The sequence below is a fragment of the Schistocerca serialis genome, chromosome 1 (genome assembly GCF_023864345.2).
Source record: "Schistocerca serialis cubense isolate TAMUIC-IGC-003099 chromosome 1, iqSchSeri2.2, whole genome shotgun sequence".
Lineage (NCBI taxonomy): Eukaryota > Metazoa > Arthropoda > Insecta > Orthoptera > Acrididae > Schistocerca > Schistocerca serialis.
This window is the reverse complement of record NC_064638.1, coordinates 1212080933-1212107916: the sequence shown is the minus strand read 5'-3', so window position 1 is coordinate 1212107916 and position 26984 is coordinate 1212080933. Positions and strand designations below refer to the sequence as shown.

At 40.4% G+C, this 26984-nt stretch overlaps 1 protein-coding gene across 1 annotated transcript in view; it reads left to right on the top strand.

Moving 5' to 3' along the window:
* The first annotated feature begins 2780 nt into the window (after positions 1-2780).
* The window catches only part of LOC126456636 (uncharacterized), a 160744-nt gene continuing 136540 nt past the window's right edge, over positions 2781-26984 (top strand). The window contains exons 1-2 of the mRNA XM_050092383.1: positions 2781-2798; positions 14996-15131. Coding sequence (XP_049948340.1) covers positions 2781-2798; positions 14996-15131 — 154 coding nt within the window. The remainder of the gene's footprint in view (positions 2799-14995; positions 15132-26984) is intronic.

Sequence of the window (26984 nt, the reverse complement as noted above, 5' to 3'; positions counted from 1 at the left end):
AAGGCTTGGACACATGTTCCAGATTTGTTTAATATACTCTAACACACTTACTGTAAGACAGATGTTCGAAAGGCTAAATCAAAAATTTTTCACCTCTCAGAAAGACACCGAACTCTAAATAATTCCATATACCTCCCCTCCCGCCACCCTCCCCCCTCCCCAAACCGCGATTGAGTGTGCGGTATTCTCATGCATATTTATTATCGAAGATCTGGTGTTACAACGTAGTGAAGACAATGCGATTGTAAATTCCACACATATATCCCTTGAGTTTCGGTGTTCTGGTCAGTTGATTGAACTTAGCAGATGTCTCATGACTTCTATCCGGCCTATGTTGTTACGGTACTATGTTTGCGGCAGTATTAATCATTTTTACACGGAAAAGTTTAAGATTGTTTTGTTGGAAGTAACAAAAGAGGGACAGGAAAGAAAGGGAAAGGCCAAAAGGAAAACGAGAAAAATTAATTGCAGCGCAGTCGTCCGTGGGAAAGCATGGCGCTAGCGGAAAAGGTCTCGTGGAGTCGACTGTGGAGCGCGCTGCGGCCCAGTTAACGCGTAATTACACTGCTGTGCTGCAGGGGCACGCCGGCTACCCGGCCAACACATGCCGACCCCACAGTTGCCGCGTCGACTCCCAGAGGGGGACTACAGGGCACGGCAATCTGACAACTCTACCAGCTCAGTGGCATTCCGCATGCAGTCTCCAAGGCTTTTAAATCAGTGGTACTGAACTTGGGGGTGAAATGTATTTGAATCAGTGTTATTCTGTTGCTGTTACCTCCCTAAACTAATTCTTCACAAATCATCATGTTACAGAGTATAATTTCGTCTTGTCGTTTCGATCATCAACAGAACAAACTGTTTCAACAGTTAGTTGATCATAAATTGAGTCGTCTTTATTGCGTTCTTATCTCATTCGTACTTACATTCCAGACGCGTTTCGCCTACTAACGTACAGGGCATATTCAGTAGATGTAATCTGAAGTAATAGCGATTTGTCCCACTTATGAAATTTATAGATTCTAAGCCGTTGTCACCATACATTCAGTTACTCATTCCTCCTGGCCAAGTGCCTCTGATCACTCTTAGATTCAATAATGTAGTCGCATCACTTATGAAAAATTGGCACATATTCATGTCGAGATCCTCTGGCTTTGCGGTTTTCAGACTATGTTTTTTGTTAGGTAAATTCAGAGAAGAATTCACTACTGTTGTGACTAGAGCTGCAGATAACTGTGAGCGATTTCTGTTGTATCACTGTTTGGTAACTTGGTGTCTCTTATCCTATTCGTGTGTATAAGTGTTTCCAATCTACGATTCTTCCTTTCTGCTCTTTAATTCTCTTTCTCTCCACTGTACTCCCTTTCCTCTGCCTTTCCCTCTCTTTCTCTCCCTCTCCCCCTCTCCCTCTCCCCCCTCTCCCTGTCCCTCGCTCCTTCTCTCCCTCCCTCTCTCTCTCTCTCTCTCTCTCTCTCTCTATCTCTGTGCGTGTGCGTGTGTGTGTGTGTGTGTGTGTGTGTGTGTGTGTTTTTACAGCTGTGAAAAATTTTACATGTATAGTTTATGTGTCGTTTAAGGTCAAGTGCTCTACAGAGGTGTTAGTTACTGTATTAAGATGTAGGTATAGCACGATTTTGGCTGTTGAGGTACGAAGAAATTCATGTCTGAAACACGAATAACTAGCTTTTCAAATACAATATGTATGACAACGGGATTGGATTTCAATATAGTTATGAAGTCAGCTTAAACTGCATTCAGTTAATTTTTCAAAGATGACTATATTGTAATTACGTGTTTTACTGTGACTGACAATGTCAATTCAGTCATGGTCAGTGAATTTTGTGTCATAATCCCGGTTATAAAATCATTTCCTAGACATATGCTAGTAACATGCATATTTTATGTGAGAGGCCAAGGAGAGTAACTTCGCCAACGCTACGATGGCAGGTTCGAATCCTGCCTCTGGTATGGACGCGTGTGATGTCCGTAGGTTAGTTAGGTTTAAGTAGTTCTAAGTTCTAGGGGACTGATGACCTCAGCAGTTTAAGTCCCATACTGCTCAGAGCCATTTGAACCATTTTTGAACCAAGCAGAGTAAGACGCCACTTTGGCTGTTGTCCGTTACTATGGATGCATATTAATCCAATATTGGTACGTATTTATAGAGTTGCGTATTATTATTCGAAACCGAACGTCTTTCAATATATTATAGCTGACAAGTTGTCCATAACGTATCATTTGGTAACAGGTCACTGATATTTACACATTCAATTTGAGTTGCGTAAGTCAATGATAAAACTATGTACTACATATGGTAGGCGACAGGTGCTTGCTTGTCAACTGCTAGAACAAGAGCTAGTTGTCCGGAATCACATAATCGTTAAGATAAAGGGAGTTTCAGCCTTACTGCTCTCCCATACAATTTATTTTGTGTATTTATTTTAATTCTTTTTGTTCTGTGGTATTACCGTGAGATAGAATTAGTGTGATAATCGCAATTACCAAATCAATTATCCGCCTTATTCTGGTAATATATGTCCAGATCATGTAAAGCCACTCAGAATGATATCCAATTCTCCGTAGTCTCATTTGGTAGATTCATGAACATGCTTATTAGTACCCCACGAATAATTTTAAATCTATTGCCGTCCTGCACAGTATGCAACAAATATTCACTACAAAAACAGTATAATCGGAAGTCAATTACGAAAGTCAAAATTACGCACTACACAGGTGGTAAACTGCTCACAACGCACCACATAAGCGTAGGGCAAGTCGAGATGAACATAATAATACAGGTCAGTAGCCACACAGCAATTCGCACCATTTGAGATTTCTAATACCGTCTAGCCCTCTTACGCCACTGTCTTTCGTTAACATTAGTAAGTTAACCTTTCCTGTGAAAGCGATGAAAGGAAAAGACTTCTGAACAAGTTATGCAGGAATTAATTACGTTTCCAATTCTGTCTAAACTTAATCGTTACAAGCACAGTTTTCTCTAACTAAGAAGCAACACTGTTAATTTTACACCGCTAAGGTCCGCAACTCGTGGTCCCACGGTAGCGTTCTCGCTTCCCGAGCACGGGGTACCGGGTTCGATTCCCGGCGGAGTCAGGGTTTTTCACGTGCCTTGTGATGACTGGGTGTTGTTTCGTCGTCTTCATCATCGTCATTCATCCCCATTAAGGTCGGAGGAAGGCAATGGCTAGTTTGCCATTGCAAACTAGCACCTTGCCTAGTACGACAGTGCGGGTCTCCCGCCTCGTACCCTACGCTCTGCTATGGAATATGAGACTTCATCATCATCGTCACACCGCTAAGATCACGAAATTGTGAGGTAACGTCAGCTTTATACGTGCAAATTTAGAGGTGCAAGGGCATGTGATTTTTAGTATTCACGGTCGATTTCAGCCAAAACCTCGTACAGCGCGCATGCGCTGTAGCTTATGTGGCCTTTGTAGTCAGTTTGAGGTTGTTTCCCGGGTTGACAGGTCACAAGTGTCTGACTCATTTAGAGAAAGCTATCACTCTGTATATCAAGTGGAAATACAATATTCTTCTGCGTTTTCTTGCTTTTATCCGACAAAGACAAAGGTATACTCGTCGAGCGATATAAGACAATTCCTTGCCCTTTGTGGAAAACTATTTTTTTATATTAACAGCTTTACCAACTTTTACAGCGATTAGTGTGGCAGTCCCAATGGCACATTCATTTCTGTTGCATTTTCACTGCCCGTTATTAATTACATTTGTCGTTTACACATCTATAAATATTCTCCATATGACGGTATTGTGGTTCTCAGACGTCCATATGTTACAGATTCGAACACCCGTACAGGGTTATTCAGCTACACCTACTGGTATATTTTATGCAGTCCGCAGTGCCTTCAAATACCATGTACAAGATTTTCATATTCTCTCTCTCGCTTCGTCTGAACTATCAATCGCACTGTAAAAATGAAGATCATCTTGTTACAGGAAATTTAATGTAGTTAAATTTTGTACTAGGATACGTTTTCTCCAGAGGCTCTAATTTTCGAATCATTCAAGAAAAACGAGTTTGAGGTTCAGTTTTGCACTACAGAAATGAACGTAAACCGGTGCAAAATTTAACTACATTAAATATCAAACAAAAACATCCTGTTCATTTCTTTCCTTAGGACTAATAGTTTGCACATAGCGGGGGAGCAAGAGAATAAGAAAATCGCTGCCATGGTTTTCGTAGGCGTTACAGGTTGCATTAAACCCATTGGTAGGAACGACCGAATCACCCTGCATAGCAAGACCAATTCAGTCTGTTAACAAGCATCTTCGAATTGGTGGTATCATGGGTGAAGAAAGTCATTTGTGTTTCACGAATGTTTTTTCCTAAGCCTTGACGAGACCGATCATTTCATCCAGGAGATAGGCCTGACGTTAAATACATTAGTCTGTTGTTCTTTACCTCCATTCACTCAGTCGAGACGAGTTTTCTTATTTCCTGGTGCAGGATCTAATGAAAGCCCCTAACGGCTACTCTTCATCTACGTCTTCATATTTACTCCACAAGACACCTAACGGTATGTGCCAGAGGTAACTTCATGAAGCACTGTCAAGAACCCTCACATATTTCCTTTTCCTGTTGTGAATGGGGAGCGGGAAGAGTGACTGTGTGTATGCGTCAGTGAAAGATTCTGTCCTTTCAATTTTACCTTGGTGGTTCTCTTGCGAAAATTGTACTATATGCTGCTTGACTCATATAGGAACATACGCTATGGAAACTTTCACAGAAACCACACCATGAACAAATCTAACGTCTATCCTTGCATTTGAACTGCTCATAGCTTGACACTTTCGTGTTTGCAAGGCTAACGTGTGAGCAAACTCACCGGGATTCTCTATTTTGTCTATCAATCCTACTTGGTAAGGATTCCACCAAAAGGATCAATAAACACTTATCGGTGGCATTTCTTGTCTAACATGTGTATATTGGTGAACCTTTCTGAGGATTCTTCTAATGGATCTTGGTCTGGCACGTGAATTTCCAATTATTTGTTCTGAGTAATCTTTTAACTCGAAATCGCTCCATGAGCATACTCCGCTAAACCAGAGAATCGAAGCGTTTGAGATGTGGTTCTATGGGAGGGTGTTGCGAACTAGATGGACTCATAACGAATGGGGAGGTAGGATCTTCTGAGAACATTTCTCGCGGAGAAAGAGCGGTCTGGCTATAAGTACTTTAAAAATTGGTTATAAAGAATCTCGACTACAACACATTTAATTACATAGTAACCGGTTTCGTCCACTATTTGACCATCCTCAGACCTTCACACCAAAATGGTAGGCGGTGGCGGAGGATGGAGCGAGTGTTGTAACTCCAGCAGTAGACATTCGTGGAGGTATAACACCAGCTCTGTTCACCACCACCACCTACCATCATCTTATGGCAGCCCGAGGATGGTCAGATACTAATCGAAATCGTGTACCATCTAAATAAGTGTTTTTACGTCCGAGACTGTTTACATTGTATTTTTAAAATGAGGAGGTGCTCCGCAGAATCTACGAGGAAATGAACATGTGGAGAATACTGACAAGAAGTTATAGGACTTGTTGTTGTTGTTGTTGTTGTTGTTGTGGTATTCAGTCCAGAGGTTGGGTTGATGCAGCTCTCCATGCTACTCTACCTGTGGAAGCTTCTTCATCTCCAAGTAACTACTGCAACTTACATCATTATGAATCTGCTTAACGTATTCATCTCTTGGTCTCTCTCTACGACTTTAACCCTCCACGCTGCCCTCCAATAATAAAGTGATGATCATATGATCTTTCACAATATATGTCCTACCAACCGATCCGTTCTTCTAGTCAAGTTGTGCCACAGATTCCTCCTCCCCCCAATCCTGTTCAGTACCTCCTCATTAGTTATGTGATTTACCCATCTAATCTTAAGCATTCTTGTGTAGCACCACATTTCGTAAGCTTCTATTCTATTCTTGTATAAGCTATTCATCGGCGATGTTTCACTTCCATACATGGCTCGACTCCGTACAAATACTTTCACAAAAGATTTCCTGAAACTTAAATCTGTACTCGATGTTAACAAATTTCTCTTCTTCAGATACACTTTCCTTGCCTTTGCGAGTCTACATTTTATATCATCTCCACTTCGACCATCATCAGTTATCTCGCTTCTCAAATAACAAAACTAATCAAATACTTTAAGTGTCTCATTTCCTCATCTAAATCCCTTAGCATCACCTGATCTAATTCGACTATATTCCATTATCCTCGATTTTCTTTTGTTGATGTTCATAGTATATCCTCCTTTCAAGACACTGTCCATTCTGTTCAACTGCTCTTTCAGGTCCTTTGCGGTCTCTGACAGAATTACAATGTCATCGGCAAACCTCAGAATTTTTATTCCTTCTCCGTTGATTTTAGTTCCCTACTCCACTTTTTCCATTCGCCTGTATAGAATTCGTGTGAGTGTTTTGCAGCCGTCACTGTAGGACACATATTAAGGCAGCATGATTATAGAGGCTGTACAGGATGTAGATTGTGCGGGAAGGCTTAGGTTGGAATACGTCAAACACTCCTTTGAGAAAGGCACATGTGAAGTGTTTATTATAGGATAGGAAGTCTTGGCGGGCCACTGCTAACCAATCAAAATACAAATGACAAGAAATGACACACCACTAGATATTTAATCATTACGACTGATTCCAGTGACTCTATGGCAGTCGAATAATCAAATAATAATAGTATTGTAGTCCAATCAAATTCAGTTCCGTTAGAGCGTATTTTGATATTCGTATGATGTATGTAGTATCGATTTCAGGACAACGCTGCCTCATCTTCAAGAAACTGTCAGGAGTGCTTCATATGTCGATAAGTACTGTAACCATCGATCTACCAGTGTGTGTGACGTATAGGTTCTGTCACACGATGTCATGATTCATCTCTACTCTCTGCGTCGAAAATAAATATTCGTTTATACTATCCTTAATGCAGTCAGCAAGGGAAAATGACATGTTTTCTAAACAGAAAACTACGTGATCTAATATCTTTCACTCACCTGGGCCGTACAAGGTGGATGATAGTGCTCGGTAGGCGCGTAATACAGCCCGATAGAGGATATCCCCTCCCCTCTTCCCGCCCCCGCGCCCCCTCCCACACACCTGGTCTGCATTCAGACGTGGGCCGGTGTCCTGTGCCGGACCACTTAGTGCACTGAGCAGGTGCTCTGATTGGTCTGAATGGACGGCCTATCATTACCGCGGGCCCTGTCATCTCAGCGTATACACCGCGCACTGCTCGGGCAGCTTAGATCTGCCGCAGCCAATCACTGCATAGCCACTTGGGAACTGCACCAAGTAATGCACTGACGGCTTCCTAATCAGCCACAAAACGCTCAAAATTTGTAAAAAATCAAATAGGCACTACTACAATACTAACAGTTTCGGCTAAACATGCGACATTCCTAAGGAATAAAGATCTTCATTTGGCAAAGGTATTTAAAAAATTTACATCGTCGTCTTCTTAGCAGAATTGTCAGAAGTCTTGTGCCTTTAGAGTCTACAAAATAAAGACAGAGTGTATACTGGAATATCACGAATCATTCAGAGAGTTCTTCGGTTTCTTTTTGAGTGAAGTAGTTGGTTACTTATGGTTGAGATGTGCGCCATCTAGGCATCAACTATGTGCACTTTAGTCAACAGGTGAAATGACCATTTTGTCTGAAATACAATGATACTTCAAGGTATTACACTTAATTATATACAGGTTGTAGACTCTAGTTATAAAAATCATTCCCATCAACTGGTAGTATAGAATCATCTGTTTTCATTGTACTAAATATTTTCGATGCACTTGCACGTTACATGTCAACGAAAATTCGAACTGTGAACTATCACACATTTATACCCGTTGTCATAGTGCCGACTGCTATCAGAGATTACATCAAAGCCAACGATCAAACATCACGTGCAGCATTTTTGTTCCCATACGGAGGTATAACACGGGCACACTCCGAGATATTTTCTTGATTGCGACTGATAGTGACACAGGCACAGCAAGCATTTTGAGCAGGTTCCCAAGTTCAATCAGTATGTTCGTAAACAAATACACTGTCATATACACCTGCCTCTCATTTCTTGTTTGGGGACGTATTGTCGCACAGTCAGATTCAAAACAGTGTATGTGTTTCGGCTTCGGAAGATTTTCCCTCGCCGTGAAGCAAATGTTGGAACTGGAAAATTCCTCACAAATATCCTCAACTGGAACTCTCTCTTCCCCATATCCACTGGTATGTGTCTGAAAAGCCACTTTCTATGGGTGAGTCGTTTCACCGACAGCCCGTCAGCCTAGAGAGCGAAATGCCTAAAGAAGCCATATACTATGACGTATCTACGTGTAAACAAATTTTACATTGGAACCACATTCTACATTTTGAATCCATCTGGTACTATCATCCCGTGCAAGTTTTCCATACGATCCTTTAAACATTTTGCAAAAGTTATTGTTGACGGTGAAGTATCCGAAATTTTTGTAGCCATTCAAGTGCTTTCTTTTTGTGATCTTTGTGCCTTCAGTCTGATCTGCATTCTTGCTGCAAAATTATTTGTTGTTTTAGTATAAATCATTGTCACTTTTTTTACAGTGGTGTACTGTTTCAATCTTGGTGATCTCATTAACATGCCTACGATAATACTGAAACGCTTGTGGTGTATTACAATTGAAGTAGACTCTCTGCTAATCGCAATACAAGGGCTCGGAAATTCAACAGGAGTGCTGTAATTATGAAAATAATGGCTGTGTGCACTCCGCTTTTATCAGGTAAATAAAGAACAATAAATAAAGAACAGAAATTGAACCTGTGACTTTCGGAACTTATTTGTGAATCAATCAATATTTTTGAATATCTCCGAAACTCGTTTAATATGCTAGTATTTTGGGTGGAACTAACTAATATATGTACATATAGCCGTTTTTGATAGCAGTGAAATCGAATGAATTGCTTAAGTATCAAAAATGTTAAAGATATTGTTTCTGTGCTGTTTTAGATGTCATTGTATCCTAGGTTGTGCGCCTTCACTACATATTCAGTCCAAATGAAGTTACAAAAACAGAAACAGTATTTATTTTGATAGAAATTTGTTTAGGGTAGAGCAAATAATATATTCACAATTTTCATCTGAGTCGCAGATCACACATTCTTAATCACTGGATTTATCACTTTGCACTCCGTGCTTATGCATAGTTCTTCGAAGTATCGGTATCGACGGGGATCAACAGATGCCATCATAGTACTCAGTGTTCTTTGCCTTAGGAGCTTTTATTGGTAAGTCGTCTTTCATAATAACATTTAGTCAGTCGATGATTAAGAATTCATTTTTGTCGGAACAAATGTATCGGTGACGAAACAACTTCCAGGAGACCTTACAGTGTCACAAGTGCCTTAATACTCAGCAGTTTTGTAGGTCATCAGTTTCCGCTTCCTTTGATTATTTTTCAGAGGAACGGGCTATTCCAAAGTTGAGAAGAAGGCTTTGTAATCTTTGATGATGGACTGCTGAATATCAGCAACGTTTGTATTATTTGTTCCGAGAAATCTTAACTAACTGATTTGATGTGTAGATAATATCTTGCGGTGTTTTCCTCAACTATCAATTTGCAAAATCACTGTCACAAGGCAGGTATGAGTAGTCTTTGAAAGCCATCCGTATGAAATACATCACCTCTACTGACAGAAGGAGGATTACTGGTTCATTGCATTTTTTTGAGAGTTTTGTGGTGTTCCCACCGTCAATGATTTGCCTAGCATGGGGTAAATATACTGATAACAATAGTTCATGTAATGCCAAATGTTGACTTGTTTTGGAATTAATAATGAACAACGTTTCATTTGAAGAATTCATTTAGAGACTTACCTACCTTTTTACTTGTATCTTTGATCATTCACAAACAACGTTTACGTTCGAAACGAATGACACGCTTTCGAGTCCCAAATCACGTAATTGCCCTTAGAGCACACTATCAGGGCACAGAGTTATTTTTTTTGGTCATCAGTCTACTGACTGGTTTGATGCGGCCCGCTACGAATTCCTTTCCTGTGCTAACCTCTTCATCTCAGAGTAGCACTTGCCACCTACGACCTCAATTATTTGCTTGACGTATTCCAAACTCTGTCTTCCTCTACAGTTTTTGCCCTCTACAGCTCCCTCTAGTACCATGGAAGTCATTTCCTCATGTCTTAGCAGATGTCCTGTCATCCTGTCCCTTCTCCTTATCAGTGTTTTCCACATATTCCTTTCCTCTCCGATTCTGCGTAGAACCTCCTCATTCCTTACCTTATCAGTCCACCTAATTTTCAACATTCGTCTATAGTACCACATCTCAAATGCTTCGATTCTCTTCTGTTCCGGTTTTCCCACAGTCCATGTTTCACTACCATACAATGCTGTACTCCAGACGTACATCCTCAGAAATTTCTTCCTCAAATTAAAGCCGGTATTTGATATTAGTAGACTCCTCTTGGCCAGAAATGCCTTTTTTGCCATAGCGAGTCTGCTTTTGATGCCCTCCTTGCTCCGTCCGTCATTGGTTATATTACTGCCTAGGTAGCAGAATTCCTTAACTTCATTGACTTCGTGACCATCAATCCTGATGTTAAGTTTCTCGCTGTTCTCATTTCTACTACTTCTCATTACCTTCGTCTTTCTCCGATTTACTCTCAAACCATACTGTGTACTCATTAGACAGTTCATTCCGTTCCACAGATCATTTAATTTTTCTTCACTTTCACTCAGGATAGCAATGTCATCAGCGAATCGTATCATTGATATCCTTTCACCTTGTATTTTAATTCCACTCCTGAAACTTTCTTTTATTTCCATCATTGCTTCCTCGATGAACAGATTGAACAGTAGGGGCGAAAGGCTACAGCCTTGTCTTACACTCTTCTTAATATGAGCACTTCGTTCTTGATCGTCCACTCTTATTATTCCCTCTTGGTTGTTGTACATATTGTATATGACCCGTCTCTCCCTATAGCTTACCCCTACTTTTTTCAGAATCTCGAACAGCTTGCACCATTTTATATTGTCGAACGCTTTTTCCAGGTCGACAAATCCTATGAAAGTGTCTTGATTTTTCTTTAGCCTTGCTTCCATTATTAGCCGTAACGTCAGAATTGCCTCTCTCGTCCCTTTACTTTTCCTAAAGCCAAACTGATCGTCACCTAGCGCATTCTCAATTTTCTTTTCCATTCTTCTGTATATTATTCATGTAAGCAGCTTCGATGCATGAGCTGTTAAGCTGATTGTGCGACAATTCTCGCACTTGTCAGCTTTTGCCGTCTTCGGAATTGTGTGGATGATGCTTTTCCGAAAGTCAGATGGTATATCACCAGACTCATATATTCTACACACCAACGAGAATAGTCGTTTTGTTGCCACTTCTCCCAATGATTTTAGAAATTCTGATGGAATGTTATCTATCCCTTCTGCCTTATTTGACCGTAAGTCCTCCAAAGTTCTATCAAATTCCGATTCTAATACTGGATTCCCTATCTCTCCTAAATCGACTCCTGTTCCTACTTCTATCACATCAGACAAATCTTCACCCTCATGAAGGCTTTCAATGTATTCTTTCCACCTATCTGCTCTCTCCTCTGCATTTAACAGTGGAATTCCCGTTGCACTCTTAATGTTACCACCGTTGCTTTTAATGTCACCAAAGGTTGTTTTGAATTTCCTGTATGCTGAGTCTGTCCTTCCGACAATCATAGCTTTTTCGATGTCTTCACATTTTTCCTGCAGCCATTTCGTCTTAGCTTCCCTGCACTTCCTATTTATTTCATTCCTCAACGACTTCTATTTCTGTATACCTGATTTTCCCGGAAAATGTTTGTACTTCCTCCTTTCATCAATCAACTGAAGTATTTCTTCTGTTACCCATGGTTTCTTCGCAGCTACCTTCTTTGTACCTATGTTTTCCTTCCCCTTTTTAGAAATGTCCATTCCTTTTCAACTGTACTGCCTACTGCGCTATTCCTTATTGCTGTATCTATAGCGTTAGAGAACTTCAAACGTATCTCGTCATTCCTTAGTACTTCCGTATCTCACTTCTTTGCGTGTGGATTCTTCCTGACTAATGTCTTGAACTTCAGCCTACGCTTCATCACTACTATATTGTGATCTGAGTCTATATCTGCTCCTGGGTACGCCTTACAATCCAGTACCTGATTTCGGAATCTCTGTCTGACCATGATGTAATCTAATTGAAATCTTCCCGTATCTCCCGGCCTTTTCCAAGTATACCTCCTCCTCTTGTGATTCTTGAACAGGGTATTCGCTATTACTAGCTGAAACTTGTTACAGAACTCAATTAGTCTTTCTCCTCTTTCATTCCTTGTCCCAAGCCCATATTCTCCAGCAACCTTTTCTTCTACTCCTTCCCCTAGAACTGCATTCCAGTCGCCCATGACTATTAGATTTTCGCCCCCCTTTACATACTGCATTACCCTTTCAATATCCTCATACACTTTCTCTATCTGTTCATCTTCAGCTTGTGGCGTCGGCATGTATACCTGAACTCTCGTTGTCGGTGTTGGTCTGCTGTCGATTCTGATTAGAACAACCCGGTCACTGAACTGTTCACAGTAACACACCCTCTGCCCTACCTTCCTATTCATAACGAATCCTACACCTGTTATACCATTTTCTGCTGCTGTTGATATTACCCGATATTCATCTGACGAGAAATCCTTGTCTTCCTTCCACTTCACTTCACTGGCCCCTGCTATATCTAGATTGAGCCTTTGCATTTCCGTTTTCAGATTTTCTAGTTTCCCTACCACGTTCAAGCTTCTGACATTCCGCGGCCCGACTCGTAGAACGTTATCCTTCGTAGATTATTCAATCTTTTTCTCATGGTGACCTCCCCCTTGGCAGTCCCCTCCCGGAGATCCGAATGGGGGCCTACTCCGGAATCTTTTGCCAATGGAGATATCATCATGACACTTCTTCAATTACAGGCCACATGTCCTGTGGATACAGGTTACGTGTCTTTAATGCAGTGGTTTCCATTGCCTTCTGCATCCTCATGTCGTTGATCATTGCTGATTCTTCCGCCTTTAGGGGCAATATCCCACACCTAGGACAAGAGAGTGCCCTGAATCTCTATCAGCTCCTCCGCCCTCTTTGACAAGGCCGTTGGCAGAATGAGGCTGACTTCTTATGCCGGAAGACTTCGGCCGCCAATGCTGATTATTTATCAAAATTTAGTCAGTGGCGGGGATCTAACCCGGGACCGAAGACGTTTTGATTATGATTCAAAGACGCTACCCCTAGACCACGGGGCACAGAGTACACAGATCAAAAAGGCGTTTGTTTACTGCGGGGGTAGGTGGTGTGTAGTATATCCAAGTTTATTTATCAACAAATCTGAAGGAGTCGCTGTGAGAACTGGATATCTTGGTCACATTTTAGAAGTGGAATTATGATCTATGGCTGTCAGGGGACAAACTTTCTTTCCTTTATTAATCTATCGTCCCCTAGCCCTTCACGGGTCTTGAAACTCTTAAACGAAAGCAAATAGTACCGAAATATAGGATTAGGAATAAATTTAACTGAGATAGAGTACAAGCGACAGTAAAGAAGATGAAGATGTAGGAGACGAGGGAAAAAGGATTGCTGTTGTTGTGAAGTATAATGAGAAACTTAGCTCTGGAAGGAGGGGTAAAAGTGAGTTAAGATCAGGACCGCTTTAAGGCCAAAGCACCATAAACAGTCGCTTAATAAACAACAAGCAGGATTTATTCTTTTCGCAGATGAAACCAGTATTGTAATGAGTCCAGCCTTACACACAGGAATAGAAGAGATGATAAATAATGTTCTTAAAAGTATTATTGACTCGTTTTCTGTGAATGGTTTCACCGTCAGTTGTAAAAAGCGCAAAACAATCAGTCCCTCACGTCTAGGAATACTACACAAATGATAAATGAAACAGATGGCGAGGAAGTAATAAACAGGGTGGAAATTTAACAGTTCTTAAATCTCTATATTGACAAGAATATAAACTGGTAAAAAGCACACTTTAGAACTCCTAAGCCGGCCGAATTGGCCGAGCGGTTCTAGGCACTACTGTCTGAAACTGCGCGACCGCTACGGTAGCAGGTTCGAATTCTGCCTCGGGGATGGATGTGTGTGATGTCCTTAGGTTAGATAGGTTTAAGTAGTTCTAAGTTCTAGGGGACTGATGACCTCAGCAGTTTAGTCCCATAGTGGCCAGAGCCATTTGAACCATTTTTTAGAACTCCTAAAACAACATCTTAGTCCAGTCACAATCTTGGAGATCGAGAAATTAGTAACTTGATTTACATTGCATGTTTTCATTCAATAATGTCATCTGGAAAACAGTGTTCTGAGGTAACTTATCTTTAAGAAGGAAAGGCGTCATTGCTCAAAAACGTGCTGTAACAATAACATGTAGTGCTCACCCACAATTATCTTGTAGACATCTGACGAAGGAGTTCAGAGATTCACAGAGAACAAGAGAAGTTTGTAGGTGGGGAGGGTGGTGAAGATTTTCACAACACGATCACCGCCCTTTTCTTAGCTTTAGTAGCTGGCCAGTCGGTCGCTTTTGTAGTTTAAGCTCTTGACGAACAGTTTCATTCATCAGTTGCAGCTGTGTAAATGTGGAAACAGCTTCACTATTCAGGGTACTGCTCTTAACGGTGAAAGCTAGCATGCTAAACGTAGTTATAAGACAGGGAAATTCAACTACAGAAGTTTTATCATCTTTTTATTTTTTGTGATAGTGCTGAACCCATTCATTAGTGAAGAGATGTGTGCTATCTAGCAGCTGGTGAACTCGTTAAGCAGTACCTACGACAGATTGATACTAAGAAAACTAAACAGACACACAGCTGCAGTACATTCTGATTGTTATTTCATTGCTCGAGCCGCCCCAAACATGCGCCGTTGCTTGACATTTGGCCCACTTGTTGCAGGTGTCACGGTCCAACGAGCACCAGGTGACGTTGACCAACGTGGGGCGGGATCTGACAGGGTACTACAAGTGCGAGGTGTCTGCCGACGCGCCCCTCTTCCACACCGTCATCAAGACCGCCCTGATGATCGTCGCAGGTGAGTGACTACACGCACGCTTAGGCAGTAGGCGATAACGGCTCTGCCAGTTTCAGCTGTTGACACAGAAGTTCATAATTCGGGTACTGTTAGCGATGTTGTGTGTCAAATTATTTCAACTTCAGAAACAACCAACCCAGTGCGTTAAAGGAGGACTTTGTGCTTAGCACTCACTTCTAGTCACAATGCTACTCGTCATTTTTCACGTCCTCGGTATTGAATAATGTAGCTGAAAACTTGTTTCAGGAATGTAAGCTTATGAGAACTCCTCCTATGAATCTTTGACCTTGCCATTGGAATGGAGGCTTGCGTGGTTCAGTGATACAGGTAGGCATACCGTAGGTGCAACTACAAGGGAGGGGTATCTGTAGAGAGGCCAGACAAACATGTGGTTCCTGAAGAGGGGCAGAAGCCTTTTCAATAGTTGCAGTTCAACAGGTCGGATGATTGACTGATCTGGCTTTGTATCATTAACAAAAACGGCCTTGCCAATAATTTACTATCTCTCCGATTATGTGTAGGCGTACAAAGCTATATTGCCATCCGACGATGTCTTGCGGGTGCTCCCCTTTTTACTCCAGCCAGTGTATGTAAACAGGGTTGACACGTAGACAGTGTTATATTAAAAGAAACATTACGCAATATCGTATTTCAAGGGTAGCTGCCGCTAGAAAAGGCATAATAACTAGAAATCTCAGTGATTGTGAATAAATACATTCAATAACAGTATACGCTAAGAATGGTTTTTTTCTAAGATATTGTATGTCTGTGAACTTAAACACACCGAACACAAAAAACAAAGCTACATCTACGTATCACTTACGCTATTTCAGGACACGAAGCCGGAAAACGAATGACCCAGTGTTACTGCTTAATCTACCTAGCAGACTGCTTCCCGATATTAAACTATCTAACTTTAAAATGCAAAACAACTTGACCTGATTTTCATACGGGCACACTAATCTCTAATTGTTAAGAAGCAATATGAGCGTATGACACAGTACCAACTACCAAGCAGTGACCCTATCCCAGTAAATTGTTTGTCACTACCAAGGATGTGGGAAAGCGTTTTCAGTATTTGTAGTACGTACTATATATTAAAAACAGTATCTGGTGACATACAAATAATTAAGACGTGTAATCTTTGTAAAGAACTGAAATAATAATTGTTCATCATTATGATCTGCATGTTCAGATTTCTAGTAGTAAGTTTTGGATTAACTATTTTATATATTTTCCACTGAAATAAACGAGTATAAATTAATATTAATGGGAACGGCTGTTGGGGTCGTGGCCAAATCCTGCAAAAGCAAGAAAATCCGTTAATTAGAACTGAGGTCTGTATTATATAGTATGTAATTGCACACCATCTGATTCTTGTCAGAGATCCTGAAAGTGAGAGCTTACCATAATTGTAACAATTTTTCCTGTAGCGGAAACAAGTATTTACAACATAAAAGTCAAGTTAAAACACCAAATCGAAGATAGCGTTAGAGAACAATAGATTAAAACTGATTGCATATATGCAACGGTTAATGAAGTATTTGTATTGAGAGAAAGGCACAGTTTCAAAACACACCTGGCAAATTTTTCTTTGACGTATGGTTCGTCTAATCCTACTAGATCAAAGGCTGCATTGTGTCATACCCATTTCGTTTCATTTTGCTTCGTGAAGGTTCTTCAGTGGCCTGTAATACATGTTAGATGTTGTGTACAATACCTGAGTTATATAAAAATTTCGTAGAGAACAACTGCACTCAAATTCCAGATGCAGACATAATGAAACTATGCGAAGAAAACCAACTGATGGACAGAAAAATGCCCGCAAATAATAGTGAAGAAATAACCAAATCCTTTAAAGTAATCTGAAGTCAAAAATGCTTCCAATTCGAAAAAGAATATTGCTCATATAAATGTGGTCGTCCAGTGGGAGTCCTATGTCAGTCAAAACAAATTAATATCATTTTCCGACGGAAAACGATGCACCTGACTCCCTCCACACTGCCAGCGTCTGTGTAATGACGTTTGGCAGCGGCAAAGTGTATATAGGTGAAACATGAAGGATTTTTAAGGAAGGTAGTAAGGAACGTGAAAGCTATGTGCGAGTAAAACAAAGTATGAAATCGGCTGTAGCGAACCATTACGAGAACTGTGCTCCTGACATCTGTTTCAGTGGCGTACCTGTGTGGGCTAGGGAAACCAACATTTATAGAAGTCCGACAAGCCACTGAAATTTATAGAAAGGCGTGTAACAACAATAGAGAGAACGGCTACAGGCTCCTGGCCTCGTGGCTCCCCACCGTGAAGGAAGTGAGTACGCGACTGCAGCGTGCGAGCAATCCAAACAGCGCGTTAGAAGCCATCTCTGTGGGTAATAATATTTGGGATAAACATTCCCCTCTCATGCTCTGACCGATTCGCTCCTAGCCAATTATGTGGGCTCACCAATATCAGGAGGAGGAATTTTAATCAATAACTCTTCTTCAGCATAGGTACTAGAGATGGGCAAAACTGTTCTTTTCAGAGATCGGATCAGAACTGTTCACTCCCTGAAATGAACTAACTCTTTTTCATGACTCACCACTCATTCACAATAGAAAATAAATGGAAGGCAAATTGCCCTTTAAACTTGGTTTATTCCAGTACTATACCTCTATTCTGATCTCCTTTCATCCTATTTTGAAGTAACACAGATAATGAGTAAGAATTTTGTATTGTTTATTGAACTTTCCACGATATGACAAAGTTTTTGATTATTGATTTATTTTGCACTATCGTGGTTTTTTGGGTGATCGGAAAATGTTGTAACTTGAGATTTACATTAACAATATACTTGGCTACAATGTATTAAAATTTCATTAACCTCGTACAAATACATCACAAGCCATATATTTTTAAAGTGAACGTTTCCTTCCGAAGACGCCTAAAATCGCAAAATCCGTACGAGAATAAGAAAACAAAATTTGACTGTAAGACTAAAGTGCTGCATATAGCCTTACGCAGAATAAAACAAGGAAAATATTGGTGTATCATATTTTGTGATACGTTTATCTGTTCGCTCGTAATTAAAGCGTAAATTTGAGTGTCCATAATAAAAATCCTATAGTAAGACGAGTCGTCAGGAACCTAATCTGATCAGTTTAAACAAATAAAAATAAAATAAAAATAAATGATGTATACATAACTTAATAATGTAATATACATAGCGGTATTACTACGAAGAACAATATCCAGTAGAGACGAACTCCGATGCAGAAGTGCTGAGTCAAGCAGGTCGAACTGTGAGCTGTATTACTGTGTGAGCTAAGACCGCAGAGACCAGAGTGACACCTGAGTTGCTTTGCTCAACGCTCTGGCTAGAGTCGAGAAAGGTGGGGTGAGCGTTGAGCGGGCAAGTTGCGAGGGTGGGGGGAGCGGTGAACGGCCACCAGTCACTCGCTCCGAGACAAATCGTCCGTTCTCTTGCGAGCAGGTTGTTGCAAGTAGTTCTTATGTTCTCCGCTAGGAAGCTCTCAGTCCTGTTGCTCGCATCAACTGCCCAGAGGGCAGGACGTGCGACTGAAACGATCGCCGACGGAGTGCGATGCTAAGTTAAGCTGCGCCAGACACTGCACGCTGCCGAGGAAGCACAGAGACGGCACGGCATATGTGAAACATAAAATCCAATGGGGCACTGCACAATGCAGGCAGCCAAGTTAGAAGCAGGGCAGAGGCCGGCGCTGGCTGTGTTGTGTGGCGTGTAGTGTGCTCTGACCAGCAGAGGCCCCGCTGACATGCTCGGTCACTCTCTCTCTCTCTCTCTCTCTGTTGTGGGAAACGTTTGGAGCTACCGTTCTTTTTTTCTGAATCACTGATTGTTCACTCCTTTGAAAGATTCAACTCTATGAATCAGTTCAGGAGCGGATCCCCCATCTCTAATAGGTACCGGAAAAATGCCCTTTTAACCACTGACAGGCCTACCACTGAGAGCCGGGCCGAGTTTTAACCAATAACCGTCTTCATCCACATTACTTCTATTACTATCCAACGACAATGGCCCACCAGTGATAGCCTAAGATTTTTACCCAACAAGCCCAATTCTTCAATACAAGGGAAGGAAAACTCCCCTTCACAAGAGAGGGCGACATTGGTCTCTGACAGTGCTCAGTCTACAGTGGACACAACATAAGCCTGAAGAAGGTCCCAGCAGAGGGGTCAAAACGTCGATGGTTTGAAGAAGTATGACGTGGCCTAACAACTTAGAAGATTTAAAACTTCAATGGCGAACATACTCATAAACCACAAACAAGAAGCCATCTTTGATACAAAAATCACAAAGAAAACATAGAAAACCGTACCAGTCCAAATTTGAGGTGAATCTAATCTGTCTGGTAGATGAAGCATCAGAAAATACAAGTCCGCTTCATGCAGTATGTAAGATACTCTATTCACCCTAGAAAAAGAAACACAAAAAACAAATACAGTTCTTGGATATACCGATAAAGAGAGATGATAATAAATACAGATGTGAAGTTTACAGAAAGCCTACAGGACGGAATTATAAATGCGACATCAAACCGCCAACCAAACTACAAACTAGCATGTCACATGATACACAGACTGAATAAAATGCCACTCAGCAGGGAAAGCTATGTAAAAGGATTCGAAACAACGCAGTTCATAGCAAAATAATGGATGTAACGACCATATAATATCAAAATTTCACGACAAATTCTAAACAAAGCTAAACAGAATTGGAATGAAACTGAGGACTCTATCAATGAAAACACTGCAGACAGCACAAACACAGACACTACAACTCACACAAACACACACAACAGGGATCCCATGACATGACTAAGAAAAAGAAAGTGTCCGTTTTAACACGCAAACATAGATCACTAAACTGAATATCAGATATGGTAAATAAACAAGATTACAAATGTCATATGGAACCAGAGACATATTCCAGTCATATTTGCAAACAACAACAGAAACTCCAGACAAATACCAAGGAGCTGGTGTTTACTGACAGATTGTGAAGGCTGCAGATCTGTCTGTCTAGCAATTACAGAAATTTCAGAACTGTATAAAAACAAATAAGAAGCTATACATATTAAAATAGCCGTTCTACTTTTGCTGAACACCTAATAAAGTATAGAAATGAAGTATCTAACATAGGAAAGGATATAACAGTTATCATGAAAAGTTACAACAGAAAGCTTCTTTCATGGCAGAAAAACTACCGTATGTAAAGATCTCTTTTAAGGATCGGAGATGTAACAAATGCTCAAATTAATAATACATTGATCTTGTTAGCCAATAGGAAATAATCAAACTAAGAAATAACGCAATACCTTTTTTAAAAAAAGAAATAGATACACACACACACAAACAAACAAAATAATTTTAAAGTACATTTAGACACCACAACCAAACAACAGATGGACGTAAAACAGAGTGACAGATGGCAACACTATTTACTATAAACATGGCAAACCAAAAAATAGTAATTAGTCGAAGTGAAATGTGTTCGTAATGAAAAGTGAACATCCTGGATACGAAACTTGTTTTGCGTTCGAACGAACATATTTCTATAAAATTTTAGTTACAAGATCGTTACGTACCTCTCAATACGTGAAGTCCATTTTTTTGCAAGACTGAAAAATTGCTTTAGATGTCTCTCTAAAAGATATCATTGTAAACGTCAAACACAATACTGATATCTTAACTATAAGTGGAAGTGAGAACTTTCAACAAAATGCTCATAGCGATATAAATGAATACAAAACACAAATAGTTAAAGGAAGCAAGTTGATCACATGTCATAACTGCACATTGTACGCCAAAGAGCCAAAGAAATTGGTACAGGTATGCGTATTCAAATAAAAAGATATGTAAACAGGCAGAATACGGCTCAGCGGCGGCAACGCCTATATAAGACAACATGTGTCTGGCGCAGTTGTCACACCGGTTGGTTACTGCTGCCACAATGGCACGTTATCAAGATTTAAGTGCGTTTGAATGTAGTGCTGTGGTCGGCGCACGAGCGATGGGACACAACATCCCCGAGGTAGCGATGAAGTACGACCATTTCACGAGTGTACCGCGAATATCAGAAATCCGGCAAAACATCAAATCTACGACATCACTGCGGCCGGAAAAAGATCCTGCAAGAAGGGACCGACGGCTGAAGAGAATCGTTCAACATGACAGGACTGCAATCTTCCGCAAATTTATGCAGATTTCAGTGCTGGCCCATCAACAAGTATTAGCGTGCGTGCCATTCAACGAAACATCATCGGTATGGGCTTTCGGGGCCGAAGGCCCACTCGTGTACCCTTGGTGACTGCGCGACAAAAAGCTTTGCACCTCGCATGGGCCTGTAACCAGCAACATTGGACTGTTTATGACAGGAAACATGTTGTCTAGTAGGACTCGTTTGAAATTGTATCGAGCGAATGGACGCATACGGGTATTTACACAACCTCTTGAATCACTGGATCCTGCATGTCAGCAGGGAACTGTTCAAGCTGGTGGAGTCTCTGTAATGGTACGGAGCGTGTGGAGTTGGAGTGATATGAGATCTCCGATGCATCTAGATACGACTCTGACAGGTGACACGTACATACGGATTCTGTCTGATCAACTGCATATATTCATGTCCGTTGTGCTTTCCTTCGTACTTGTGCAATTCCAGCAGGACAGTACGATTCCCTACACGTCCAGAAATGCTACAGACTGGCTCGAAGAACTTTCTTCTGAGTTTAAACACTTCCGCTGGCAGCCAAACTCTCCAGACATGAACATAATTGAGCGCTTCTGGGATTTCTTGTGACGTGCTGTTCAGAAGAGATCTCATCCCCTCGTGCTCTTGGGGATTTATGGACAGCCATTCAGGATATATGGTGTCCATTCCCTCCAGCATTACGTCAGACATAAGTCGAGGCCATGCCACGTCGTGTTGCAGCACTTCTGCTTGCTCGCGAGGCCCTGCACGATATTAGGCAGGTGTACCAGTTTCTTTGCGTCTTTAGTGTATAATATAAGTGCTGAACGCCAAGTCAGTGACACTTTTGATGTTGTCCACAGGTTCACCAACATGGTAGCCAGTGTTCTACGAAGCGTAACGAAGCACTGATTTCGCAGATAATTTATTGTAAATGATAGAAAGCGTTTTCATGATAATGAATCTGTCATCCAATTTTGAATGCCTGCTCCTCGAACGTAGTTTAAGGAAGTCTGGTATTCTCGGGGCATGTCTTCTATATTTCCTGAAGAAATACACTTTTAGAGGCTGTGTATATTAATTACTGTGAGGTGTAATTATTTTTAAAACCAAATATTTTCCCCAAGAGGCTTCCAGCAATACTTGTTCATCCTTGTATCCAGAATAGGAGTCGCAGAGCACTAAGGGACAGTTTTTTATTTCCCTATGCACATAGATTCCAAACTTTCCATTTTGTTCTAGGAAGCATATTGAGTTGGTCTGCCTATCTTCCGTCCACTGATAGAGCAACATCGATCTTGTATCTGTGTCACAACCTGCGACATGGTCACGAATTGAACAGTGACCCGAATATAGAATAACTTCACGTCAATGGTCCCAATTTTTTTTTTTAAATTACACTACTGATTTCGGTCCATAATGATCATCTTCAGATCTGTTTTATAAAAGGATGTCTGAATATACTGGACCCATAAATGGTATCGTCAAATGCTAAACACAAAATCAGGGCAAGCATCGTCAGATGCATGTAAATAATGGTATATGCAAGAGTCATCCCGTCAGCAGCACTACTTTTCCAGAGCAACTGGTGACAAATATTAAAAAATGACGTATCTGCTAAAGTCTCAGGACAACTGAAGTAAGGGAAGACTGTAAACAGTCTCAAAACTTACGATAGTTCTCATTTATTGTTCCGTCTCAGTTGCAAGTTTATAATTACATTACATGTTTCAACCACTGAGGATCGATTTAAGTGAGTGCGTCAGCAAACCACCTTGCCTATACAGAACCAAATATCAGAGTAACGTTTGATAACTATTGTCTTACTGACTTACTCATTCACAGAAGTGAAAGTTCAGAGAAGAAAAATCCCAGAGAATACTTTTATTATTTATGAAACGAGGTATGTTCTAGAATATTTTCTAAAGTGAAGTAATAAGTCCCAAAAACATTGGTAAAATACACTGAACAGTAGTGGCAGACAGAGGTTAAATAGAATGGAAATTCTTTATGTTAGTTTACGTACAATAGTTGTATACCGAATAAAACTTCATTGAAACACCTAAAATTACGGCATTTAGTGTAGATAGTGATAAATTCATATTAAAATACACATTAGAAGTATTCCTAAAATCGTGCTTCACAGCTTTCAAAAATGCTACGAATAACCCACCATTGGCTGCAAAAAGCATTAATTTTTATTATTCTGCGATTACTTTCAACCATGAGGTAATACTGTAGAGTACGATCGTGAAAACATTCTAAAAGTTTTGCCACACGAGTGCAAGGTTGAAACCGGCTGCACAGTGATAAAAAATAATATTTGTAGCAGGTTGTCGTTGTTTCAAAACAGATCTAGTATTAAATGATAGAAGAAATCGGTGGTAGTAACGAGAACTCCGACACTTACATTCACTTAAAGGAAATGTACATTGTTTCATACAGAACCGTGAAGTTAGGGGTTCCTAATCATATGAAATTCCAAAGTCATTCAAATGTACTAAATGTGGAGTGGTTAGTTTCCGGTAATTGGTTTTAGGTAATGACAGTCATTGTCTCCACCATGATAGTTGGCAGCAATAATGATAATAACTGGGGAATATGCACAGTACGTGGAAAGTGCAGCCGTGAGTCAGCTTTTGGAGTGATTGCTATTAACCTTAGCGGCAGAAATGTCTAAACTATTCGTATTTGTTTTTCTACCATTACGTTCGTTTTTAATATACAGTGGCAAGTGTTACTGAGTGTGACACTGAATTCAACATACACAGAGCGTGACATACGTCATATCATAGCTGATTTGCCAGCATTGCACTAAAAAATTTACTTGTTAATGAGAATTAAAACTGAATGCTGTTGTATAATTAGACATACAAACTTCATAATATGTGCGTCAAACGCGCGATTGATTGACACACACTTGTTCACTGACCGACCACCGGACGACTGTCACTCATTGCCACTGTTTCAGTTGTTTCGACTTCGTTTGTTATTGTCTATACATAAACCATTTCTATTCTTCCTTAAAAATTTGCGGCTTACTCGTAATCAGAATAATTTGAGAAAATTTAAAAGACAACCTTTTCATCAGTGACATTAACATTTTAAAATGGTGAAATGTTACAGCGTACTGTAGGTGCCATAACATCAATCGCAACGAAATAACAACGTCGAAGGAACAGTTATTTTGGAAGATGGAAGACTGTAGAGAAGCTAGCTGTAAACATACAGCTGAGTGTTATCATTATTTTATATAAACATAGCAACTGCTGTTCCAACACCCCTCAGGACGTGGAAGTACATAAATTAGACGTGATACACCAGGCAGTGGGACTAATTCGCAAGTTTCAGTGGAGGGTGGTACGGCGCCGCATCATAAACAAAGGGTGGGGTGACTGATTGAGTTCAGTGACATTTATATAATTCACTTCTAATAGACACCATTTCATATAACAACACTTCTTATACACACCATTTGATATAACAACACTTCTAATACACACCATTTCATATAACAGCACTTTTCGATGCAGTACCACACAGACAGCAAACCATTAAAAAACAATCATTTTACCGAAAATAAAGACCCACTTTACAAATCAGCACAATAGAAGAACTAATTTACTCTTCAGTAACATGTACTCTTATCACTTGCATTATACTGTGGTAAGAAGTGGATACTAAAGAACTGGAAATACACTAAACAATAAATTCAAGAACGACCACAGAGATTAAATTTCAACAAAGAGTGAGGAATCAAATCAAAAACCAATACAAGCTACCTCATACCAAAGTTTTACCTTCAAGTTATTTAATCTTGACAATTCTCAAATCTGCTTTAGTTACTGTTCTGCGTTAGTTAATGTCGGTGAGTCTGCAATTTTACTAAATTTAAAGAAATAAATACTCTAACCGTAAGCATTACCTCTATCTCTGTGCAGTTACATAGATTAAAAAACATTTGACATCTGTTATTACTTTTAACCAGATCAGGATCACGTGTAAAGCGATTACTTCAGACCTGCAGTTTTATGCTAACAGGTAATCAGACATTGTTCAACAGGCAATATGTAAAACGGAGATCACAACCAATGTGTCAGTACATATTATCAAATACAGAATGCTATAAGGAGCGGTGCCTTCCTCTATATGTCGGTCGGTTTCGATCCCTGGCGGCCCGCACTTACATACAGTCATTTGGCATCCACCTCGTAGCTTAGTTCAAAAATAGAGAACATAACAACGCCTCATATTGCGCTTGATACAGGGCAGAGTTAGACACAAGCAACACACAATATAGTGGCCCATGCGCTTCCAAGAAGAAATAGTGAGCCGCTGACCCACATCGTAGATCAGACTTAAAGTCTTGATGGAGGTCTGTAAGCATAGCCAAAATTAATATAAATAAGACTCTAAAATCTGTGATAGGCCGCTGAAATGGAAATCATCTAGATGGCAGTAATTGCTTTATTGTGCTGACGCGTTTTGGGCAAAGGCCATCGTCTGAGGGCCTGGTAAAAAATACAAAGAACAATACCAATAATAGTACAAACAGTGACATAGCATTTCATCTTGTTGGAAACGAGTAGAGCGACTTAACAACAGGAAACGCTTACCACTGCTTACAAAACTTCTTACAAAAGAAGTTAAAGTGGATGCATAATGATGCCCATACAAAACTGACGAACAACATTTCCCGTCGAATACAGTAAGTGACGTAGATCAGTGGAAACCAAAGCAAAGTGAGACAGGTTCACTACGGAGCCGTAATGAAAGCACAGAGTACATAAGCTGAGTGCCCTGTGCATCGGATGATGCGTCGTAAGTTTAAGAAATAAAATAAATAAAACTAATTTTTATGTTTTGTCATTTTTCATTAAAGTTATGAAAGTGTCTATATGTAAAAAGAGCCAACCCAAACTTTCTAGTTTCTCTGGAAACAAATTCGCTACAGTTGTCAGAGGAAGACTTACAATACTCCCACTAGAGGACGTCACGACTATGAATGCACAGAGTCTAAAGCTAATGTATACGAAATTTCACAACTTTTGAAGTGCGTCCTTAATACACCATCTGCCAGGCACTTAAATGCGATTTGCAGAGTATCCATGTAGGTGTAGATGTACAAAACAGTTGAAGGTTAACGTAAAATTAAAGAAGTCCTTTTTTATTCACTATTACATCGTGGAAGAAATCGGAAAATCATTTATGACAGCTCGCTACCCGCTCATTTGTCAAAATTTTCATGTTCCGCTGATAGCTCACGTAAATTTCAGTCTTCTCCAAAATATCAGGGATCGTTCCTTTGCTATCATACTGCAGGGTAGACAAGTCATCGTTAATGCTTCTGAAGCAATACTTGAATTCTCTTAGATGGTCTTCTGATGCACTACCATTACTAACAGATCCATGCTCACGGTACCTGCCCTGGCAGTGCTTCTCGGTGTGCCCATTGTAACATTTCACACACGAGCCGCAATTGATCTTCTACACTTCTGCTCTGCTAAACTTATTAATCGCTGATGCCAAACTGTGTCACAGTATTTTTCCCAATTTATGATACGTCTGGAATTCCACTGTGACGTTGACTCTATGGATCGCATTAGTAATTTCATCTGTCACAGAACCGTAGCAGGAGAGCGCAA